The sequence below is a fragment of the Cetorhinus maximus genome, chromosome 26 (genome assembly GCF_964194155.1).
Source record: "Cetorhinus maximus chromosome 26, sCetMax3.hap1.1, whole genome shotgun sequence".
Lineage (NCBI taxonomy): Eukaryota > Metazoa > Chordata > Chondrichthyes > Lamniformes > Cetorhinidae > Cetorhinus > Cetorhinus maximus.
In genome coordinates this window covers 13,607,794-13,630,099 of record NC_135904.1, presented here as the reverse complement: position 1 = coordinate 13,630,099, position 22,306 = coordinate 13,607,794, and the positions used below count along the sequence as shown (strand labels likewise).

At 39.9% G+C, this 22,306-nt stretch overlaps 1 protein-coding gene across 1 annotated transcript in view; it reads right to left on the bottom strand.

The window, feature by feature from the left end:
- The window catches only part of megf11 (multiple EGF-like-domains 11), a 464,413-nt gene that overhangs the window by 340,285 nt on the left and 101,822 nt on the right, over window positions 1–22,306 (bottom strand). Inside the window, exon 5 of the mRNA XM_078530151.1 lies at window positions 20,262–20,362. Coding sequence (XP_078386277.1) covers window positions 20,262–20,362 — 101 coding nt within the window. The remainder of the gene's footprint in view (window positions 1–20,261; window positions 20,363–22,306) is intronic.

Genomic DNA, 22,306 nt, shown 5'->3' with positions numbered 1-22,306 from the left:
TGGTGGGGTAGCTCTGTTAATTAGGGATGTCATTAGTACAGTAATGTAGTTCTTGGTTCAAAAGAGCAAGATGTAGAATCAGTTTGGGTAGAGAGATAAGAAATAGTAAAGGTAAGAGGTCACTTGTGGGAGGAGTCAATAGGCCCTCTAACAGTAATTACATGGTAGGGCAGGATATATAGGAAGAAATAAATGGGGCATGTGAGAAAAATAATCCAATAATCCAAAAATAAACACCAATAATCATGGGTGACTTTAATCTACACATAGATTGGGTGAATCAGATTGGCAGAGGTAGCATGGAACACAAGTTCATGAAGTGTATTCAGGACAATTTCTTAGAGCAGTACGTTCCAGAGCCAACCCAGGAACAGGCTGTTCTGTAAGTGATAATGAGCATTGAGACAGGATTAGTCAATAACCCCAAAGCAAAGGAGCCTCCAGGCGACAACGATCATAACATGATAGAATTTTAAGTTCAGTTTAAATGGGAGAAGTGTGAGTCTAAGACTAGTGTTTTAAACCTGAATAAAGGTAATTGTAAAGGTATAAAAGCAGACCTAGCGAAAGTGAATTGGGAAACTAGGCTAAAAGATAAGACAGTCAAGATGGAGCGACAGACTTTTAAGGAGATATTTAATAACTCTCAGCAAAGATTTATCCCAGTGTGAAAGAGAGACTCTTCGAGAAGGATGCGTCATCGAATTGAAAGAAACACTGTACAAATCTGCAAACGTCAGTGGTAGAGCAGAGGACTGGTCAAATTTTAAGAACCAGCAAACAATGACTAAAAAAAAAATAAAGAGGGAGAAAGGAGTGTATGAGAGAAAGTTAGCTAGTAATATAAAAGCAGATAGTAAGAGCTTCTACAAATTCATACATAAGAAAAGAATAACTAAAGCTAGTATTAGTCCTGTAGACAGTGAATTTGGGGAATTGATTTTGGAAAACAAGGAAATGGCGGAGGTTTTGAACAGGTATTTTGTGTCCGTCTTCACTGCAGAAGATTTAGAAAACTTCCCAAAGATGCTTGAAAATCAAAAGATGAATGGGAAGGAGGAACTTAAAACAATCACCATCACCAGGGAAAAGGTGCTAGGAAAATTATTAGACCTAAAGGCTGACTAGTCCCTAGGACCAGATTGTTTCTATCCTAGGGTCTTAAAAGGAGTAGCTGCAGAGATAATGGATACATTAGTTATAATCTTCCAAAATTCCTTAAGTTATGGAAGGGTCCCAGTGGATTGGAAAATAGCTAAAGAAAGGAGGGAGGCAGAAAGCAGGAAACTACAGGCCAGTTAGCCTAACATTTGTCATTGAAAAACTGCTAGAGTCCATTATGGAGGAGGTCATGGCAGGATACTTGGAAAATCATAATTTGATCACGCAGAGTCAACTTGGGTTTGTGAAAAGGAAATTGTGTTTAACTAATTTATTAGAGTTTTTTGAAGAAGTAATAAACAAAATGGATAAAGAGGAGCCTGTAAATGTCATGTACTTGGATTTCCAAAAGGCATTTGATAAGGTGGCACATCAAAGGTGTCCCCTAAAAGCACATCGAACAATATAAGATTACATGGGGGAGAGGGTAACATATTGGCATGGATAAAGGATTAGTTGGCTAACAGGAAGCAGACAGTAGGGATAAATGGGTCTTTTTCGGGTTGGCAAGCTGGGACAAGTGGAGTGCCACAGTGATCAGTTCAGGGGCCTCAACAATTTACAATCAACATCAATGATTTGGATGAAGGGACCAAGTGTATGGTAGCTAAATTTGCCAATTACACCAAGATAGATAGGAAAGTAAGTTGTCAAAAGGAGGTAGAGAGTCTGCCAAGGGATACAGACAGGTTACGTGAGTGGACAAAAGTTTTCCAGATATGTGAGAAAATGTGAACTTGTCCACTTTGGCAGGAAGAATAGAAAAGCAGTATGCTATTTAAATGGAGAGAGACTGCAGAATTCAGTGTTACAGAGGAATATGGGTGTCCTGATACATGCATCACAAAAGGTTAGTATGCAGGTCCAGCAAGTGATTAGGAAGGCAAATGGAATGTTGCCATTTATTGCAAGGGGAATGAAATATAAAAGCAGAGAAGTTTTACTGCAACTGTACCGGGCCTGGTAAGACAACATCTGGAATACTGTATATAGTTTTGGTCTCATTTGAAAAAAGATATAATTGCATTAGAAGCAGTTCAGAGAAGGTTCACTCAAGTCATTCCTGGGATGAGGGGCTTATCTTATGAAGAAAGTCTGGACAGGTTGGGCCTATACCCATTGGAGTTCAGAAGAATTAGAGGTGATCTTATTGAAACATGTAAGATCCTGAGGGGATTTGATAGAGTGGATACCAGGAGGATGTTTCCACTTGTTGGGGAGACTAGAGACAGGGAGCACAGTTTAAGAATAAGAGGTCTACCATTTAAGAAGGAGATGAGGAGAAATGTTTTTCTCTCAAAGGGTCATTAGTACGTGGAATTCTCTTCCCCTAAAAGCAATGGAGGCTGGGTCGTTGGATTTACTCAAGGCAGAGTTACAGGTTTTTGTTAGACAAGGGAGTCAAGGATTATTGGGGCAGATGGCAAAGTGGAGTTGAAACAAAACCAGATCAACTATGATCTTATTGAATGACAGGGCAGGCTCGAAGGGCTGAATGGCCTACTCCTGCTCCTAAGTCCTATATTCCTATGTATCACCACCTGCAAGTTCCCCTCCAAGCCATACATCATCCTGGCTTTGAACGATATCGCCATTTGTTCACTGTCATTGGATCAAAATCCTTGAACTCCCTCCCTAACAGCACTGTGGGTGTACCTACACCATATGGACTGCTGCAGTTCAAGAAGGCAGCTCACCACCACCTTCTCAAGGGCAATTAGGGATTGGGAAGAAACGTTGGCTTTGCCAATGACACTCTTATCCTAGGAAAGATTGAAAAACACTTTCGCCCTTCCTCTAATATGCTAAACAATTCCCTCCATCAAATCTAAGCAATACCTTAGGGGAGATGAAGATAATATGGCAGTTAAAAAAAAATGTTTTCCATTACTTAAGGAAATCGCCACTGGAATCAGCCATTTACATCAATGGCTGAACATTTTTTTTTATTTTAATTTTTGTTTAGAAAAGCTGGGTTCACAAGCTGAGCTTAAACAAAATAAATACATTTTATATTTGAAATAACTTTATTAAAAGCTAAGTCTGTTTGTTTGCACGTAGGTCCACAAGAATAAGGCTGCTTTAATAGATTATTATCTTTTTGGGTTTAGTTATATTTTTGCCTGCAGACACATTGTGACATCTCTGAAGTATGGAATTGTCCTCTAATGGTCACCCTACTGGCTATTCGAAGTTTCTTTTCAAGGGTGACAGTTGAAGCGAGTCTCTTAATTTGCTAAATGGAAAGTTCCTTGCTTGATAAAGCCCTTTATTCATTCTGTCTCTTTATATCTAGTTTTTTAACAATAGGTTCAGACTAAGTACAATATGACTTCTTTTGTGGTAGACTTCATTTGAGATGACTGGTACACAAAACACATTTCGGGCTTTAAAGTAATTGTCTCTTTGCAGATTTAACCTGACAAATAAAAGTAGGTCCATTAATGTTCACTTTACTGTTAGCCTACATTTTTATATCGCTAACATTCTCCTCTTTAACTTACACTTTGAATTGCATTTGTGGACGGTTAACTTTTTTATTGTGAAGGGATAGTACGTGTATTGATGACTGTTGCATTAAGATAGCAAGATCGCACTTCAGAAATGCCAATCTTTGGGCCCTTTCAGTTATCATATTTATATATTTATATTTATATAAATGCTCAAAAATGTCAGCATATTTGTGTTGCTTAGTGACAAATTGAAGAATTAAATTGGTCATCTTAAAGGCCTAGCAGATTATTGAACGTTATTCTCCAAGTAAAATCCATTTACTCTTTTTCTTTTCCATTTTACGTCTTTTGCAGAATGTGACAAAAAGCATTTTTCACCTATGATAGATTAGTTGTTTGACTCTTTCCTTCTGATTGCAATAACTGTGGCTAAAATCAGCCATTGCTACCTATTTCTGCAGAGTACAAACAAAAAAAAATTCCAGTCTTGTATGCTATAGTTATCAGTGTGGGTCTAAAGGTAGTTCCTTTGGAACAAGAGTGGTTTAACATGATAAAGCATGATGATTGTAGAGCAATTAATGTCATTCTGCTCAGAGGCATCCCTGATCGCTTTATGGACACATCAATTTCCTGTAATTAAAGAATAGACATATTTGATTATATTTGTGTGCACAAATACAATTTTAAATCCAGCCAGTGGAGAGTTTTCCTCCTGATTCCCACTGACTTCAATTTTACCAGGGATTATGATGTTACACTCTGTTAAATTCGGCTTTGTTGTCAAGGGCAGTCACTTTCACCTCACTTCTGGAATTCTGCTCTTTTGTCGGAGCCAAGTGGCCCTGGCGGAATTCAAACTGTATACCCATCTGGTTTACTAATGCCCTTTAGGGAAGGAAATCTGTCGTCCTTACCCGGTCTGGCCTACATGTGACTCCAGACCCACAGCAATGTGGTTGACTCTTAAATGATCTCTGAACAAGGGCAATTAGAAATGGGCAATAAATGCTGGCCTAGCCAGCAACACCCACATCCCATGAATTAATTTTTTTTTAAATCGGTGAGCTGGTTATTGCTGAGTAAGCGACACTTGACAGTACTGTAAACGACACCTTCCATCTTCTGATAATTGAGAGACTCATGGGATGGTAATTGGCCCGAATGGATCTGCTTTTTGTGCACAGGACATACCTGAGCAATTTTTCACATTGTCTGGTAGATGCCAGTGTTGTAGCTGTACTGAAATGGCTTGGCTAGCGACTCAGCTAGTTCTAGACAACAAGTCTTCAGTACTACAGCCAAGATGTTGTCAAGGGCCACAGCCTTTGTTTTATCCAGTGCTTTCAGCTGTTCCTTGATATCACGTTGAGTGAATCCTTGAATCACTAAGTTAGTATGCAGGTGCAATGAGCAACTAGGAAGGCAAATGGTACATTATATTCCGATCACTTGTAATAAAGGCTAGCAGTAAACAAGTCTACCTACAATTACATAGGGCATTGGTGAGACCAAACCCGGAGTACTGTGCACAGTTTTGGTCCCCTTAACAGGAAAGCATGATACAGTGATAAGTATGGTAAATTTACCTCGATATTCAGCCCATCTTAAACCAAGGATTCAGGACTACCCTAACTTTGCCCCATTGTCACATCCAATTGTTTCTTAAAAGATTCCTCTTTCATCAAGTTTTTGTCAGCCCTCCTAATATCTCCCTCCTCCTTGGTTTGGCATCCATTTTTGCTTGATTATTCATCTGTGGGACAGTTTTCTACTTTAAAAGCATTATATAAATGGAAGGAGTTGATGATTCCAAGGTTTTTATTTCTATTACTCCACCTGGAAGTTTATCCCACATGTTGATCACTCTTTCTGTGTAGAAGAATTTCCTGATATTATTCCCAAAATTATCACTCGCTAGTTTGAGCCTGTGTCCCATTGTTCAACAACTACAGTAGGTTATCTGGGTTAACTTTTAATATAATTCCATTTGATGTAACTTAGTGAGGAAATTAATATGTTCGCCTGGCACATTAAAGCATCAATGCGCTGTGCAATTTATGGAGTTATCGGGTAAAATTTTACATTTGTAGTCTCCAGTTAGTTCCCAGGCTCATATGGAGGAAGAAGATGATGCTCAGTAGAGATAGGCATTTCCTTTACAAGAGTAGAAAGTAACAACTCACACCAAGGGCCCACTCACACACCATCTAGCAACTAATTACAATGCAACATGGGCAGAGGCCCAGTTGCAAGTTTTCTGTGCGCTTTCTTCACTGTGGGCATCATGTGGCACAGAATGACCAAAGAAAGAGCAAAGAAGACAATTGAATACTTAAAACAGAAAAAAAAATAGAGGCACTATTCTTTATACAACTCTGTGCTTCTCAGAGTATTGTGCTTTTAATTTACCCTTCCATTATAGTTATCGATGTTATAAGAGTTCTTTTCTGAAGGTAATCTTTCTGGAAAGTTTATCATGGTTTTTTTTAGTTGCAGCACCCTTAGTAAATGGATGTGCTGAATAGAATGCTTTGAAACCTTTGAAACAGCTGTGGTATCTATAAGTAATTCATTATTGAGAGTAGCTGTGCCAAATGCACATCACAGGGAACGAAATGACAACAAAGAGACCTCTATAATTTATCTCAAGGCACTCTGTCTAATCAGCGCTTGCTTTTACTTTTTTTGCTTCTGTCCACAGATAAACAAAGAAAGCTCAGTAAATATATAACAGCTGTGACTGATAAATCTTGCCGTGAATGATCTCTAGCTTTTCTGTTTCAATTAGGGTCAAATGTATTATGGACATTTATAGAGCGGAAACATCATTTTAGAAAACTCCCAGTATTTCCGGATTCTCCGACTCCTTTCACACTCCAATTAACTGTATCTGCTTTGTTGAGATAGCAGCTCAAAATATTTGACATCAGAATATTCCGACATGTAAAGATGAGCCATATATGAACACGCTCATGCATTCTAGGATTATATCTATATTTCCCATTGTGTTGCCTTCCAGTGAAAGTCCAATCAATGGAAATAAAAACTGTGCAGTTTCTATAATGGACAATGAATAATCCACAATAATCCACAACATTGGTTTTACAAGCAGGTAGTAAATTGAAAACCTACCCCACTGTGAAAACCTACCTTTTATTCTCATTATTTGGTCCTTTTTTAAAAGACATTCCTACTGGGAATAATGCACCAACTGTGACAAAGCATTTTTTTTTATTCCGGTTTTCCATTTACTTTTCTCAGCAATTACACCCAAATTGGAAAATCAATTTTTATTTTTCTGTGTATTGGTGGTATATATTTTTTGTACCATATTTTAACTCTGTTATGATTCACTATGTAATATATAATTCTCTAAATAACTGCTGTAAAACTAACTGAAGTGTTGCAGATAATCTTAATCCCGTTACTGGCATGCATGAAGTCAACAGTAGAAAACTGTGTAATTTAACATAAACTGATTACACTTGTGAGGAGTAAAAATTTCACAATGGTGTAGTAAGGTTTCTTTACCAAGGCCTGGTACAAAGAGCATTGTTGGGTCAGTTATAGAAAAGAGAGGCTCAGTTACAGCAGGATTATCAAGAATCACAGAATTGTTACAGTGCAGAAGGAGGCCATTCGGCCCATTGTGTCTGCACCAGCTCTCCAAATGAACATTGACTCAGTGCCATTCTCCTGCCTTTCCCTGTAACCCTGCACATTGTGTCTATTTAAATAGTCATCCAATGACCCCTTGAATGCCTCGATTGAACCAGCCTTCACCACACTTCCAGACAGTGCAGTCCAGACCCGAAACATTCGCTGTGTGAAAAAGTTTTTCTCACATCGCATTTGCCTCTTTTACAAATCACTTTAAATCTGTGCCCTCTCATTCTTGATCCTTTCACGAGTGGGAACAGTTTCTCCCTATCTAGTCTGCCTAGCCCCCTCATGATTTTGATTTTATCAAATCTCTTAGCCTTCTCCTCTCCATGGAGAACAGTCCCAACTTTACTAATCCATCTTAGTAACTGACATTTCTCATCCCTAGAACCATTTTTCTGAACCTCTTTTGCACTCTTCCCAATCCTTCCTAAAGTGTGGCACCCAGAACTGTACACAATACTCCAGCTGAGGTCTAACTAGTGCCCTAGTTCAGCATAACCTCCTTGCTCTTGGTAGTGATCTCAGGATTACTACCAGTGCCACGTGCTAGTCAGAGTAGAAATAGCAGGATATATTGGATGAATATGTGGCTGAAGAGATGGTGTGAGGGGGAGGGTTTCAGATTCCTGGGACATTGGGACCAGTTCTGGGGGAAGTGGGACTGGTATGAACTGGACGGGTTACGCCTGGGCAGGACTGGGACTGATGTCCTAGGGGGAGTATTTGCTAGATTGGTTGGGGAGGGTTTGAACTAAAATGGCAGGGGGATGGGAGCCTATGCAAGGAGTCAGAGGAGGGGGAATCAAGGACAAGAACAAAAGACAGAAAGGGGAATAAGAAAAGTGATAGGCACAGAAATCAAGGGCAAGAATCAAACAGGGGCTCAGTGAAAAATAGTGGGAATAGAACAAGTAATGTTAAAAAGACAAGCCTTAAGGCTTTGTGCCTTAACTCAAGGAGCATTCGCAATAAAGCGGATAAATTAACCACGCAAATAAATGTAAACAGGTATGATATAGTCGGGATTACGGAGACATGGCTGCAGGGTTACCAGGGATGGGAACTGAACATCCAGGGGTGTTCAGTATTTAGGACAAGAAGGAAAAGGTGGTGGAGTTGCATTGCTGGTTAAGGAGAAAATTAACACAATAGTGAGGAAAGATATTAGCTCCGATGATGTGGAATCTGTATGGATAGAGCTGAGAAACACTAAGGGCAAAAAACGTTAGTGGGGGTTGTATATAGACCCCCAAACTGTAGTGGTGATGTTGGGAATGGCATCAAACAGGAAATTAGAGACGCATGCAACAAAGGAACATCTGTAATTATGGGTGACTTTAATCTGCATATAGATTGGGCAAATCAAATTAATAACAATACCATAGAGGAGGAATTCCTGGAATGTATACCGCATGGTTTTCTGGACCAATATGTTGAGGAACCAACTAGAGAATGGGCCATCCTAGACTGGGTATTGTGTAATGAGAAAGGAATAATTGGCAATCTAGTTGTGCGAGGCCCCTTGGGGATGAGCAATCATAATATGATAGAATTCTCCATCAAGATGGAGAGTGACGTAGTTGATTCTGAGACTAGGGTCCTGAATCTTAATAAAGGAAACTACAATAGTATGAGATGTGAGTTGGCTATGATGGATTGGGAAACGTTACTTAAAGGGATGATGGTGGATAGGCAATGGCAAACATTCAAAGAGCGCATGGGTGAACTGCAACAATTGTTTATTCCTGTCTGGCGCAAAAGTAAAATAGGAAAGGTGGCCAAACCATGGCTTACAAGGGAAATTAGAGATAGTATTAGATCCAAGGAAGAGGCATACAAATTGGCCAGAAAAAACAACAGACCTGAGGATTGGGAGCACTTTAGAATTCGGCAAAGGAGCACCAAGGGATTGATTAAGAAGGGGAAAATAGAGTACGAGAGTAAGCTTGCAGGGAACATAAAAACTGACTGTAAAAGTTTCTAAAAGTATGTGAAGAGAAAAAAATTGGTGAAGACAAATGTAGGTCCCTTACAGTCTGAAACAGGGGAATTTATAATGGGGAACAAAGAAATGGCTGACCAACTAAATACATACTTTGGTTCTGTCTTCACAAAGGAGGACACAAATAATATACCAGAAATGTTGGGGAACACAGGGTTTAATGAGGGGGAGGAACTGAAAGAAATCAGTATTAGTAGGGAAATGGTGTTGGAGAAATTGATGGGATTGAAGGCCGATAAATTCCCAGGGCCTGATAATCTACATCCCAGAGTACTTAAGGAAGTAGCCCTAGAAATAGTGGATGCATTGGTGGTCATCTTCTGAGATTTTATAGACTCTGGAACAGTTCCTACAGATTGGAGGGTAGCTAATGTAACCCCGCTATTTAAAAAGGGGGGTAGAGAGAAAACAGGGAATTATAGACCAGTCAGCCTGACGTCGGTAGTGGGGAAAATTCTAGAGTCCATTATAAAAGATTTAATAGCTGAGCACTTGAAAAACAGTGGCAGAATCGGACGGAGTTAGCGTAGATTTACGAAAGGGAAATCATGCTTGACAAATCTACTGGAATTTTTCAATAATGTAACTAGTAGAGTTGATGAGGGGGAGCCAGTGGATGTGGTTTATTTGGACTTTCAGAAGGCTTTCGACAAAGTCCCACATAAGAAATTAGCGTGTAAAATTAAAGCGCATGGGATTGGGGGTAGTGTATTGAGATGGATAGAAAACTGGTTGGCAGGCAGGAAACAAAGAGTAGGAATAAACGGGTCTTTTTCCGAATGGCAGGCAGTGACTAGTGGGGTACCGTAGGGATCGGTGCTGGGACCCCAGCTATTCACAATATATATATTAATGATTTAGATGAGGGAACTAAATGTAATATCTACAAATTTGCAGATGACACAAAGCTGGGTGAGAGAGTGAGCTATGAGGAGGATGGAGAGATGCTTCAGTGTGATTTGGACAAGCTGTGTGAGTGGGCAAATGCATGGCAGATGCAGTATAATGTGGATAAATGTGAGGTTATCCACTTTGGTAGCAAAAACAGGAAGGCAGATTATTATCTGAATGGCTATAAATTGAGAGAGGGAAATGTGCAACGAGACCTGGGTGTCCGCGTACACCGGTCACGGAAGGTAAGCACACAGGTGCAGCAGGCGGTAAAGAAGGTAAATGGTATGTTGGCCTTCATAGCCAGAGGATTTGAGTACAGGAGCAGGGATGTCTTGCTGCAATTATACAGGACCTTGGTGAGACCACACCTGAAATATTGTGTGCAGTTTTGGTCTCCTTATCTGAGGAAGGATGTTCTTGCTATAGAGGGAGTGTAGCAAAGGTTTACCAGACTGATTCCTGGGATGGCAGAACTGACATATGAGGAGAGATTGAGTTGGTTAGGATTATATTCGCTGGAGTTCAGAAGAATGAGGGGGGATCTCATAGAAACCTATAAAATTCTAACAGGACTAGACAGGGTAGATGCAGGAAGGATGTTCCCAATGTTGGGGGAGTCCAGAACCAGGGGTCACAGTCTGAGGATACGGGGTAGACCATTTAGGACTGAGATGAGGAGAAATTTCTTCACCCAGAGAGTGGTGAGCCTGTGGAATTTGCTACCACAGAAAATAGTTGAGGCCAAAACATTGTATGTTTTCAAGAAGGAGTTAGATGTAGCTCTTGGGGCAAAAGGGATCAAAGGATATGGGGAGAAAGCGGGAGCAGGCTATTGAGTTGGATAATCAGCCATGATCATAATGAATGGCGGAGCAGGCTTGAAGGGCCAAATGGCCTACTCCTGCTCCTACTTTCTATGTTTCTATGTTTGTCCTCTATGCCCCTATTAATAAAGCCTAGGATACTATATGCTTTATTGACTGCTCTCTCTCTGCCTGTCCTGCCACCTTTAATGACTTATGCACATATACACCCAGGTCCCTCTGCTCCTGCACACCATTTAAGGTTGTACCCCTTGTTTTACATTGTCTCGCCAAGTTCTTCCTACCAAAATGAATCACCTCACACTTCTCTGCATTGAACTTCATCTGCCACATATCTGCCCGCTCCACCAACTTGTCTACGTCGTTTGTCTTCATCAATCTTTTGATGAAGATTGTTGCCTAACACATCAACGTCTTTCTGGTTTAAATGCAGAATGACCTGTTGCTTGCTTACAGTATTTTCTGCTTCATATTTATAGCACAGTTTACAATGCTTGGTGGATCTGAAATTGATAAGAGTCTGATAACAGGCAAAAAATGGTTGGCATACTGGGCTCGCAAACCAGAAATGAGGACAGTCCTAAATTCATCCCTCGGCTTCACAGAATAAATCCATTGAGCTCTGAAGCAGCTCACCAGTTTGGTGCCTTCGAATTTCTGCGAGGGGTAAGGCAAACGGGAAGATCAAGCCAATGTACGGACCAATGGCCCGTAATATTAACCTGGAAGTAAAGGAAACACTTCTGTTCCTCCTGGCTCTACATTAAGCTCAGTTAACTTATCTACTAGTTCCTTTAGAGAACTGTTGGTTAGGCTGTAGTATAGTTAAGCTGCAGTGCAAGCTCTGACTACATTAAAGACGTCTAGAAAACAGGTGCTGAAATAGGCATATTCCCCCTTTTCAATACTGAAATGAGACACATGCTCATTTCAGGAAAGTCTTCTAAGATAAGGCCTGGCTAATTTAGCAGCGGCCTGAACACACATACAAATCAGGTGCAGAATCTCTCTGCTAAATTCATAATTGCTATGCCCTTTTTACTCTGAATGGTTGGTATGTTGGATTCAGGCATCAAAAGCGAGAAGCCTGAAAAGAACCCAGGATCCTGATTTCAATTTTGACACAAGACCTACCTCATTTCTGGTGGATGCCAGGCTCTGCTAAATTAATCATTATTGTACCATTTCATGTCTGCAAAACAGGCGAAATGTTGTTGAATATATATCCCTTGACACCAAAGGCAGGTCACATTGAGAGTGCTAATGTAATTCCATACAATAGCTCTGTTGCAAGATGACACCAGCTTTATTTTGTGATGTCGATATTTAATAGTATATTGTGAACTCTCACATTGAGTCCAGATGCAAAAATTAAGGCAAACATGGGTCTGCAGGTGAAAGGCTTGCTTGTGTTAGTCCAAGAGTTTTTAGTTAAGATAACATGGGTTACAAAATTTTGTGGGTGTCCATTTTTAGGTGTGTGGGGAGGCCGCAGGGTACAATCCCTGGACCTGAAGAACTCATGCTCTTCCCAACTTTACGTTATCCTCAGGAATACATTCTTCTTCAAATTTCAAACTAACCTTATTACTGATCCCACATGATAAATTTATCTTATATTTGCCATTGCTTCCAAGATCCTCTCCTGTGTTGTTGGTACTTTAAATTGTTTAATCTGTTTCATCTACAATGAGTAAATTGCAGTTCATCACAGATTTGAAATAAAATTCTGGAAAGGCACAGCAGGTCAACTGGCTGCTGTCAGTTTTGATGAAGATTGTTGCCTAACACATCAACGTCTTTCTGGTTTAAATGCAGAATGACCTGTTGCTTGCTTACAGTATTTTCTGTTTCATATTTATAGCATTCACATAAAACATAATTCTGTTGTATTATCAGTGGGTTTGTTTTGTTTATTCTGAGCAGTTTAAAATTAAATGGTTTTAAAACCATTAATATTAATAAATATTAATTCCGTAAGGAAGTTGCTGTTTGGTGCGGGTTTATATCCTCCAATTCCCCACGTGAGGAGCTTCTAGATTTAGCTGTGCCTTTTGGGGAGTGGGGAGGCTGCTCAGGGATAAGATACATGTCCTCTCCACTGGAAAACATTACTACATGCACAAATAGATCTAAAGGAGCTTGAAATATAATCTAAAAAAATTCTGCAACTTTGCCATTTTAAAAGTTGAGAAAATAAAATAAATTTTAAAAATTAATTTTCTTTAGCACTGTTATTCAGTGTCAGTTGCTTTATTCTTTGTGTAACAGGCATAACATAGGACCAACAATTATCCAGCTTAATATAGTAATGAAGTATTGGAATAACTATTGCACTGTTGATGCTTAACACAAAATGCAAAGCCCCCCCTCTCCCCCGACTGGCTGTCATTTCACCATCAAAAACACCCTATCAGTTATAGAATAAAATCATTTGCTACAGGCAGTAGTGATTAAGAAAAATAGTTCTGGTGGTTGTCCCACAATTCATTGCAAAATAGGAAGTAAATGTATTTTTCCACTTACTAAAATTAACTCATAAAACACTTTTTAAAAAGGGAATTTTTTTGAACCATTAAGAAAACTGGAAGGTAAATGCGCCCCTAAAGCTGTACTTACCTGAACCCTGACATCAAATGCTTTGCCCTAAATGTTTACTTCCCTTGAATTAACATAGACATCACGAGATGGCAGTGGAGGGAGGTACAGTAAACTTTGCGTTATCCAGCTCTCTACCAGCCAGAATTCTCTACTAACTGGATTTCTAATGTTCCACTAATATTAATATTTACTTTACAAACTGGAAGCAATGACGAAGTTATCTGGAACCGGTACCTGGATACTATTATTTTATACTTTAATTTAGGTTTTAACTGTTGGCCAGGGGCTGCAGCCTAACTGCTGACACATAGGCAAAAGCAACTTTTGAACTGAAGTAACCTGAGTTCAGTCGCTGGCCTGAGCTGGCTGGAACCGGTTTGAATTAGCTGAGTTTCGTGAAAAACAAGGGAAATGTGATAAGACACAAGTCCTTATTTAGAAAAGGAGTAATGAGGTAATGCTACCTAAGTCCTTGGGACAGAGCCAATAAGGAGAAGACATGGGCTAGGCGAGCAAGCCTAAACCAACGGGAGAGAGAGACAGCACAGCTTGGAGAGATAAGATTCGGAATAAGAATGGAGAATCTCGGGCGTGGAGCCAGTGAAGACTCCGGAGACCAACCATCGCGGAAGTGGAAGAACCTACGTCAGCAACGTAGAGACGAAGTCGAAAGAGAGAGAGAACGGAACGCCTGGCCCGCGTCAGCTCTCCTTTTCGGGTATTAGCTTTAATATTCTGTGACCACTCAGGGAGTGTCAGAGAAACCTAGTGGGTGTGCGTTTAGATCCTAGTTTGGATATAAAACTGTATAACCTGCTGCAAACTGCATGTCTATATCTAACCAGATGTTTAAGCTATATGTATATGATCTAACGATCTAAATAAAGCGAATTGAGAGTTAAGAGAGAATTGACTCTTCTCCTCTTTGTACTAAGCCAATAACCGTTACCGGTGACCCCTGGTCAACATAATGTACTGCTGAAGATCAGAAGTAAAAGAATACTGTTCTTTACTTCCTGAGTGCTAGCATGTTAATATTAGTTCATGCTATAAGTATTGTGCTGTATTCCATTGGTTAATGGAACTCTCGGTTAACCAGCATTTTTGATTAACTAGCATCGCCCATTCCCCACACATGCCGGATAATAAAGATTTTATTTGATTTACAGATATATGGACATTTTTGAACATTTTCATGTGATTAGGATCAAAGATTGATCCATACAGGTATTGAGTAGCTTGGATAGCAAACACTTATAACTGTGAACATAATTAAGTAGCACCTATGTGACTCATTGAGGTTTAGTCAAGATATTGCATTTATGACATTAATATTGCTGTAGTGGGGACTGCACTAATACAAATTTGGTTTCAAAAGAATGGTAATATCAAGTGTCATTCAGCATTAGTTTAGAATATTTCAATACAGGTATAATTTATTGATAACATTTACAGGAGAACATTTAGGGGACAGTGATCATTGTATCATAAGGTCTAGGCTGGCTGTGGAACAGGACAAAGACCAACCCAGAGTAGAAGTAATTGACTGGGGGAAAGCCAACTCCAATGGGGTCTGGGCCAAATAAACTGGAGTCAAAGGTTGCCAGGAAAAACGGTAGCTGAACACTGGGCAACCTTCGAAGGAGAGATCGCTCAGGCACAATCAAAGTGTATTCTCTCAAAAGGGAAAGGTAAGGCAAACAAATCCAGAGCTCCCTGGATGACAAACGAGATATAAATTGCGGTTAGGAAGAAAGAGTATGCTTATAACAGATGTCAGGTGGAAAATACAACTGAAAACCAGGCTGAATGTTGAAGGTTCAGAGGGAAGGTGAAAAAGCAAATAACAGGGGCAAAGAGGGAATATGAAAAGAGACTTGCAGCTAACATAAAAAGGAATCCCAAAGTCTTCTATCCGCATATAAATAGTAAATGGATGGTAAAAAGGAGTAGAGCTGATTAGGGATTGAAAAAGAGATTTACGCGTGGAGGCAGAGGGCATAGCTGAGGTATTAAATGAATACTTTGCAGCTGTCTTTACCATGAAGATGCTACATGGTGAAAGAGAAGGTAATTCAGACACTAGAAGGGTTTAAAATTGATAAAGTGGTGGTATTGGATAGGCTATCTGTACTTAAAGTTGATAAGGCACCAGGATCAAATGAGATGCATCCAAGGATATTGAGGGAAGTGAAAGTGGAATTTGCAGCGGCACTGGCCATAATTTTCCAGTCTTCCTTAGAGTGGTGCCAGAGGACTGGAGAATTGCAAAAGCTACATCCTTGTTCAAAAAAGGGTGTAAAGGTAAGCCCAGCAACTACAGGCCAATCAATTTAACTTCGGTGGTGGGGAAACTTCTAGAAACAATAATTAGGGACAAAATTAATAGTCACATGGACAAATGCGGGTAAGTTAAGAAAAGCCAGCATGGATTTAAGGTTAATGCTTAACTAGCTTACTGGAGATTTTTGAAGAGGTAACAGGGAAGGTTGATGAGGGTAATGCTGTTCATGTGGTGTACGTAGACTTCCAAAAAGCATTTGATACAGTGCTACATAATAGACTTGTGAGCATAGTTATAGCTCATGGAATAAAAGGGACAGTGGCAACATGGATACAAAATTGACTTAGAGTAACAGGAAACAGTGAGTAGTGGTTAACAGATGCTTTTTGAGCTGCAAAAAGGTTTGTGCTGGAGTTCCCCAGGGTCAGTGTTGGACTCTTACTTTTCCTGGTATACATTAATAACCTAGACCTTGGTGTACAGTGCACAATTTCAAAATTTGCAGATGATACGACACTTGGAAGCATTGTGAACTGTAAGTAGGATAATGTAGAACTTCAAAAGGACATAGATAAATTGGTGGAATGAGTGAACAGGTGGCAGATGAAGTTCATGTGGAGAAATGTGAAGTGATTCATTTTGGTACGAAGAGCATGGCGACACAATATAAAATAAAGGGTACAACTCATAAAGGGGGTGCAGGAGCAGAGGGACCTGGGTGTACATGTGCGTAAGTCATTGAAGGTGGAAGGACAGGTTGAGAGAGCGGTTAATAAAGCATACAGTATCCTAGGTTTTATAAATAGGGGCATTGAGTACAAGAGCAAGGGGGTTATGTTGAACCTCCTATACAAGGATACTGGTTTGGCCTCAGTTGGAGTACTGCATTCAGTTCTGGGTGCTGCACTTTATGAAGGATGTGAAGACATTGGAGAGAGTGCAGAAAAGATACATGAGAATGGCTCCAGGTATGAGAAACTTCAAGTATGAAGATAGATTGGAGAAGTTAGGACTGTTTCCTTGGAGAAGAAAAGGCTGAGAGGAGATTTGATTGAGGTATTCAAAATCATGAGGGGTCTGGACTGAGTAGATAGGGAAAAACTGTTCCCGCTCATGAAAGGATCGAGAACACGACTGCACAGATTGAAAGTAATTTGCACAGGAAGCAAAAACCTTTTCACTCAGCAAGTGGTTGAGGTCTGGAATGCACTGCCTGAGGGTGTAGTGGAGGCAGGTTTAATCGAGGCATTCAAAAGGTAATTAAACTGACGTCTGAAAGGGGAGAGTGTGCAGGATTATGGGGAGAAGGCAGGAAAATGGCACTAAGCGAATTGTTCATTCGGAGAGCCAGTGCAGACAAAATGGGCCAAACAGCCTCCTTTTGCACTGTAATAATTGTCAATTTCTATTAACTTTAACTAACTCATTCATCTCCTGAGAATTGTTACCATTAAAAAATACTTCTCTTCCATCCTTAATTGTTTGCTTTTCTCTCACTGATTTTTTCTGCCTCCTTCTTTCTCTCTCTCACTCACACACACTTTTTCTCTTTAAATTTGTATCTCTCTAATTGCCTCGGATGATAGAAAAATTTCCCTGGGACATGTCCATAACTTTAACTGAAACCTTTATGAAAAATTTAAATACCCTCATGAAACCTCATCCCGCCCGTGGATGAGGTTTCATGCTTTTTTCGAAGCCTGCCAGGGCTCCCTTAAGGTTGGACGGGCAGGTCCACTAATGATTTTAATTAGTTTCACAATGGCCTTAATAGGTCGTTGACAGGTCAGCGGGCGCACAGCTGACTCGGTTGCGCCCCTGCCGACCTGAAAACGGAAATGACGCTGGGTGACATCGGGAGTTCCACCTGACGTCATCCAGCGTCATTTTGTGTGTCGACGAGTGATTCCCGCCCCTGCTCACCGACCAGAAGATCCTGCCCTATGTCTCAAAGAATCTGAGTTTTGTTTCCTTTTATCAAACTTACACTGCTTCCCATAATGTTTTAATTCTTGAAAATAATTCAACAGTACTTACTATTGTCAAGGAGCCACATGAAATATCAATAAAATCAAAAAGTCAAGGGAAGGCTGAATGCAGGACTGGGTAGAAGGTTGATTTTTTTGTTAAAAAAAGGAAACTTAGTAATTGTTAGGCTAAGGAGAGTGTTCAGTGGAGCACTGTCTACAGTTAGAAGAGCTTAGATCCCTTTGGTTCTTATCTGCATAAAATGCCTAAATAAGAATAAACAACTGTAAGCTTAAATCTAAAATAAAAGAGAAGAGTGGGAATGGAAGATAAAGTGAACAATTTGCAATGTGATTTAGATAAATTGCAATTAGGCAAATAAGTTGACAAATGAAATTGAGCATTGACAAATCTAAAATATAATAAAATATTGGGTAAAAGAAAATGACATAGGAACAAGAGTAGGCCATTATTTCCTGTGAGTCTGCTCTGTCGTTCAATTAGTTCATAGTTGACTGTGAGCTAATCCATATACCTGCCTTCACCCCCACCCCCATATCCCTTAATACCTTAGTTAACAAAAATCTATTAATCTCAGCATCAATTGCCATGTGTGGACCAGAGTTTCAAAGTTCAACCACCCTTTCCGTATAAAAGTGTTTCCTGATTTCACTCCTGAAAGGTCTGGTTCTAATTTTTACACTACTCTCCCTAGTTCTAGACTCCCAATCAGCAGAAATAGTTTCTTCTATTTACCCTATATGTTCACCTTAATATCTTGAAAACTTTAATCAAATCATCCCTAAACTTCTAAATTCCAGGGAACATTACTTAAATTTGTATAATCTTTCTTTGTAACTTAACCAGGTATCATCATGGTAAATCCCTCTGCACTTCCTCCAATGTCAATGTATATGTTCCTAAGACATGGTTCCCCGAACTGACCACAGTACTCCTCCAGATGTTGTCCAACCAGGGCTTTGTATAGCCAAAGCATGACTTCCAACCACCTTGGTTGGAATTCTCTTGATAAAAAGGACAGCATTTCATTAGTGTTATTTTCTCTACCTGCTCATGACAGCAATGTACCCTTCTAATTTTATTTTTAGAGTGCGTGGCTGATCGATTTAAATGTGCAGCCCCTTTAAATTTTTTTGCGCAGCTGTGCGCACGCAATTATTTAAAGGGGCCAACTTTTGCACGGCCCACATAGGACCTTCAATTCCATGAGATTCAACTTCAGTTAACAGTTTCTTCTGAGAGTCTTTATCAAATGTCTTCTGGAAGTCCATATAAATTGCATCCATAGACAATCCCCTTTCCACTACTTCAGCAACAACCTCAAAAAATTAAATTGAGTTTGACAGGCATGGTCTACCCTTTACAAATACATGCTGGCTCTCTCAGCTGAAAACTTTCAAGGTGTTTGGTCTCTCTACCAAGACTCTAGTGATTATGCAACAACAGATAAGCTAATTGATCTACAATTTTGGGGTTTCCCTCTTTCATCTTTCTGAAAAGCAGTGTGACATGCACAGTTTTTCAATCTAAAGGAGTGGTTCCCAGAATAAGAGAGCTTTGGAAATTTATTGTTAAGGCTTCTGTTCTCACCCATCCGGGGCTTTGTCACTTTTTAGTGCCATTAAATTTTTCATTACTGTTATTTTGCTTTTGTTAACATTTTGGTGAATCCTTGTTCCTGATTCAGTGGTAGTTTCATTGGGATGTCTGGCATACTGATCTCTCCCTCTATGCAAGGAATGATGTAAAGTAGTTATTCAGTATGTCCTCCATTTCCTTATATATTCACTGACAATATCATCTTCACTAGTTTCGAAGAATCCACATTGCTCCTGTTCACTCTCTTTTCCCTAACAGTAAAGGTAAAAAAGAATTGTGTTGATTTTAATATCCCTCCAAAGAGGTGAATGGCAGATTAGAAAGGGTGTGGAGCTAACTATTGGTTCGTCACGTACAGTGTCAACTTAAATGCGGAGGTGCAAATAAAATCCCGGGATGCATAGCTGCACAGAGGTTATGCTAAGCATTTATAATTCCTTAGTTATACTGCACTTGGAATAATTTGTGCAAGTTTGGTTACCACACTTTCAAGAGAAATTACATGCATTGGGAAGAGAGGGACAAACTGATCAGATCACGTAAAAAAAGAACTGAAATCAACCAATCTGAGACTGACAATAATTTCAAAAACATATTGATAGATGGACTAGAGATTGTTGAAATAAAGTACTGATGTAGTGTAGGCTCTGCATTGTGGAGGAATGCAGGTTTAAACCAACAGTTCAGTGCAAAGTAAGTACTCTGTCAGTAGACAAAGGAAAGAAATTGTCAGGTAAGTGATAAACAGTCCAGCAATATAGTCTTAATTGAAAGTCAACACTTACGAATACAGTAATCTTCACTTTCGTAGTATCCAGGGCAGCACTGTGATCTTCTCCTGTACATTGTTCTTAAGCCTCGACGATAAGCTGTTTTGTAGCTGATTCTGTAATAAATTAGTTATTTGTGAAATTGATGTCTTGACTTTGTGTTAACTCAAAATTAAAATAATTTTATTTAACAAACTTTTAGAGAGTTCACAAACCAGTTAATACCTTTTACAAATTCTAACAAATAATGGAAAACACACTGGGAAGTCTGCAAAATCATTTGCAAATTATGCTAAAATTTTGTGGTGAAATCTGCAGAAATGGTAAAATCAACAAAACAGCAACTAAATGCATTTTTATTTAATCAGTAGACCTGATATATCCTTTTTATATATTATATGAAAATATATGGAAGCATTAAAGTAATTAAGCTAATTTATTATAGAAGCAAAATAATCTGGAACTATCAAACCTGCACATTGAAACTACTGCAGCTTTAAATGAGTTGCTGACACAGGATAGATTGCAGGTTAGGCAGATGTCTATTTTTGTAAGTGCTCTTTAAAGTTTCAACAATTCAAGGCGACTTCTCTGCTTGCAGCACAAGACAGTAAACAATTAAAGGAAACAGAACTGAACTGGATTCGGGTCCAGAAATTACATGTCCTTAGAGTGAAAGCACTTTCACTGGTAGGGTAATGATTTCTAATCTATGGTGTCACATATACTTTGATTTTTTTCAGCAGAGGGTTACTGGGAAACAAATTAATAACCAGGCAATACTTAGGTAATATTGTCAGGGATAACTCCAAGGCATATATATATATATTTATAGAATAATTGATATCTTGCAGTAATTACAGGGTTGCAGTTTCGTCCAGAGTTTGAGGTAGTTGCAAAGAACAACAGGTATCTGGGAACTATTATTAAGGAGTAATTTTATCAAGAGCTATAGGTGACATTGCTGCAATGCTGTCCTGATTTATAACAGTTATCTGAACTAGTTGATGAAATTATTACCTGGGACTGTCCCTATGTATCCATTATTTTTTATCCTGCGGTGAGTTTTATAGTTTCTCTCATTTCTTCATACCATCACATCAGGAGTCACAGTGAAGTGCCAAGTAATTCAATCTAAGATAAAAGCAAAATACCGCGGATGCTGGAAATCTAGAACAAAAACAAAAATGCCTGGAAAAACTCAGCAGGTCTGACAGCATCTGCGGAGAGGGATACAGTTGACATTTCGAGTCCGTATGACCCTTCATCAGAACTAAGACATATAGAAATGAGATGAAATATAAGCTGGTAGAAGGGGATGGGACAGGAGAGCTCGATAGGGGGCCAGTGATAGGTGGAGGCCAAGAAGACACTTCCTCCTACCTCCCCCTGAACCATGACCCCACCACTGAACATCAAGCCATTGTTTCCAGGACTATCACTGACCTCATCTCCTCTGGAGATCTTCCCTCCACAGCTTCCAACCTCAGTCTCCCAACCTCAGAATGCCCTCTTCTACCTCCTACCCAAAATCCACAAACAGGACTGTCCCAGCAGACCGATCGTGTCAGCCTGTTCCTGCCCCATGGAACTTGCTATCTTGACTCCATTCTCTCTCCTCTTGTCCGGTCTCTTCCCACCTACATCCGCGATTCCTCTCACGCCCTGCATCATATCAACAATTTCCAGTTCCCTGGCCCCAACCGCCTCCTCTTCACCACGGACGTCCAATCCCTCTCCACCTCCATCCCCCACCAGGATGGTCTGAGGGCTCTCTGCTTCTTCCTCGAACAGAGGCCGAACAATCCCCATCTATCACTACTCTCCTCCGTCTGGCTGAACTTGTTCTCACACTGAACAATCTCTCCTTAAACTTGTCTCACTTCCTCCAAATAAAAGGTGTGGCTATGGATACCCGCATGGGCCCCAGTTATGCCTGTCTCTTTATGGGGTATGTGGAACATTCCTTGTTCCAGTCCTACTCAGGACCCCTCCCACAACTCTTTCTCCAGTACATCGATGACTGCTTCGGTGCCGCTTCATGCTCTCGTCTGGATCTG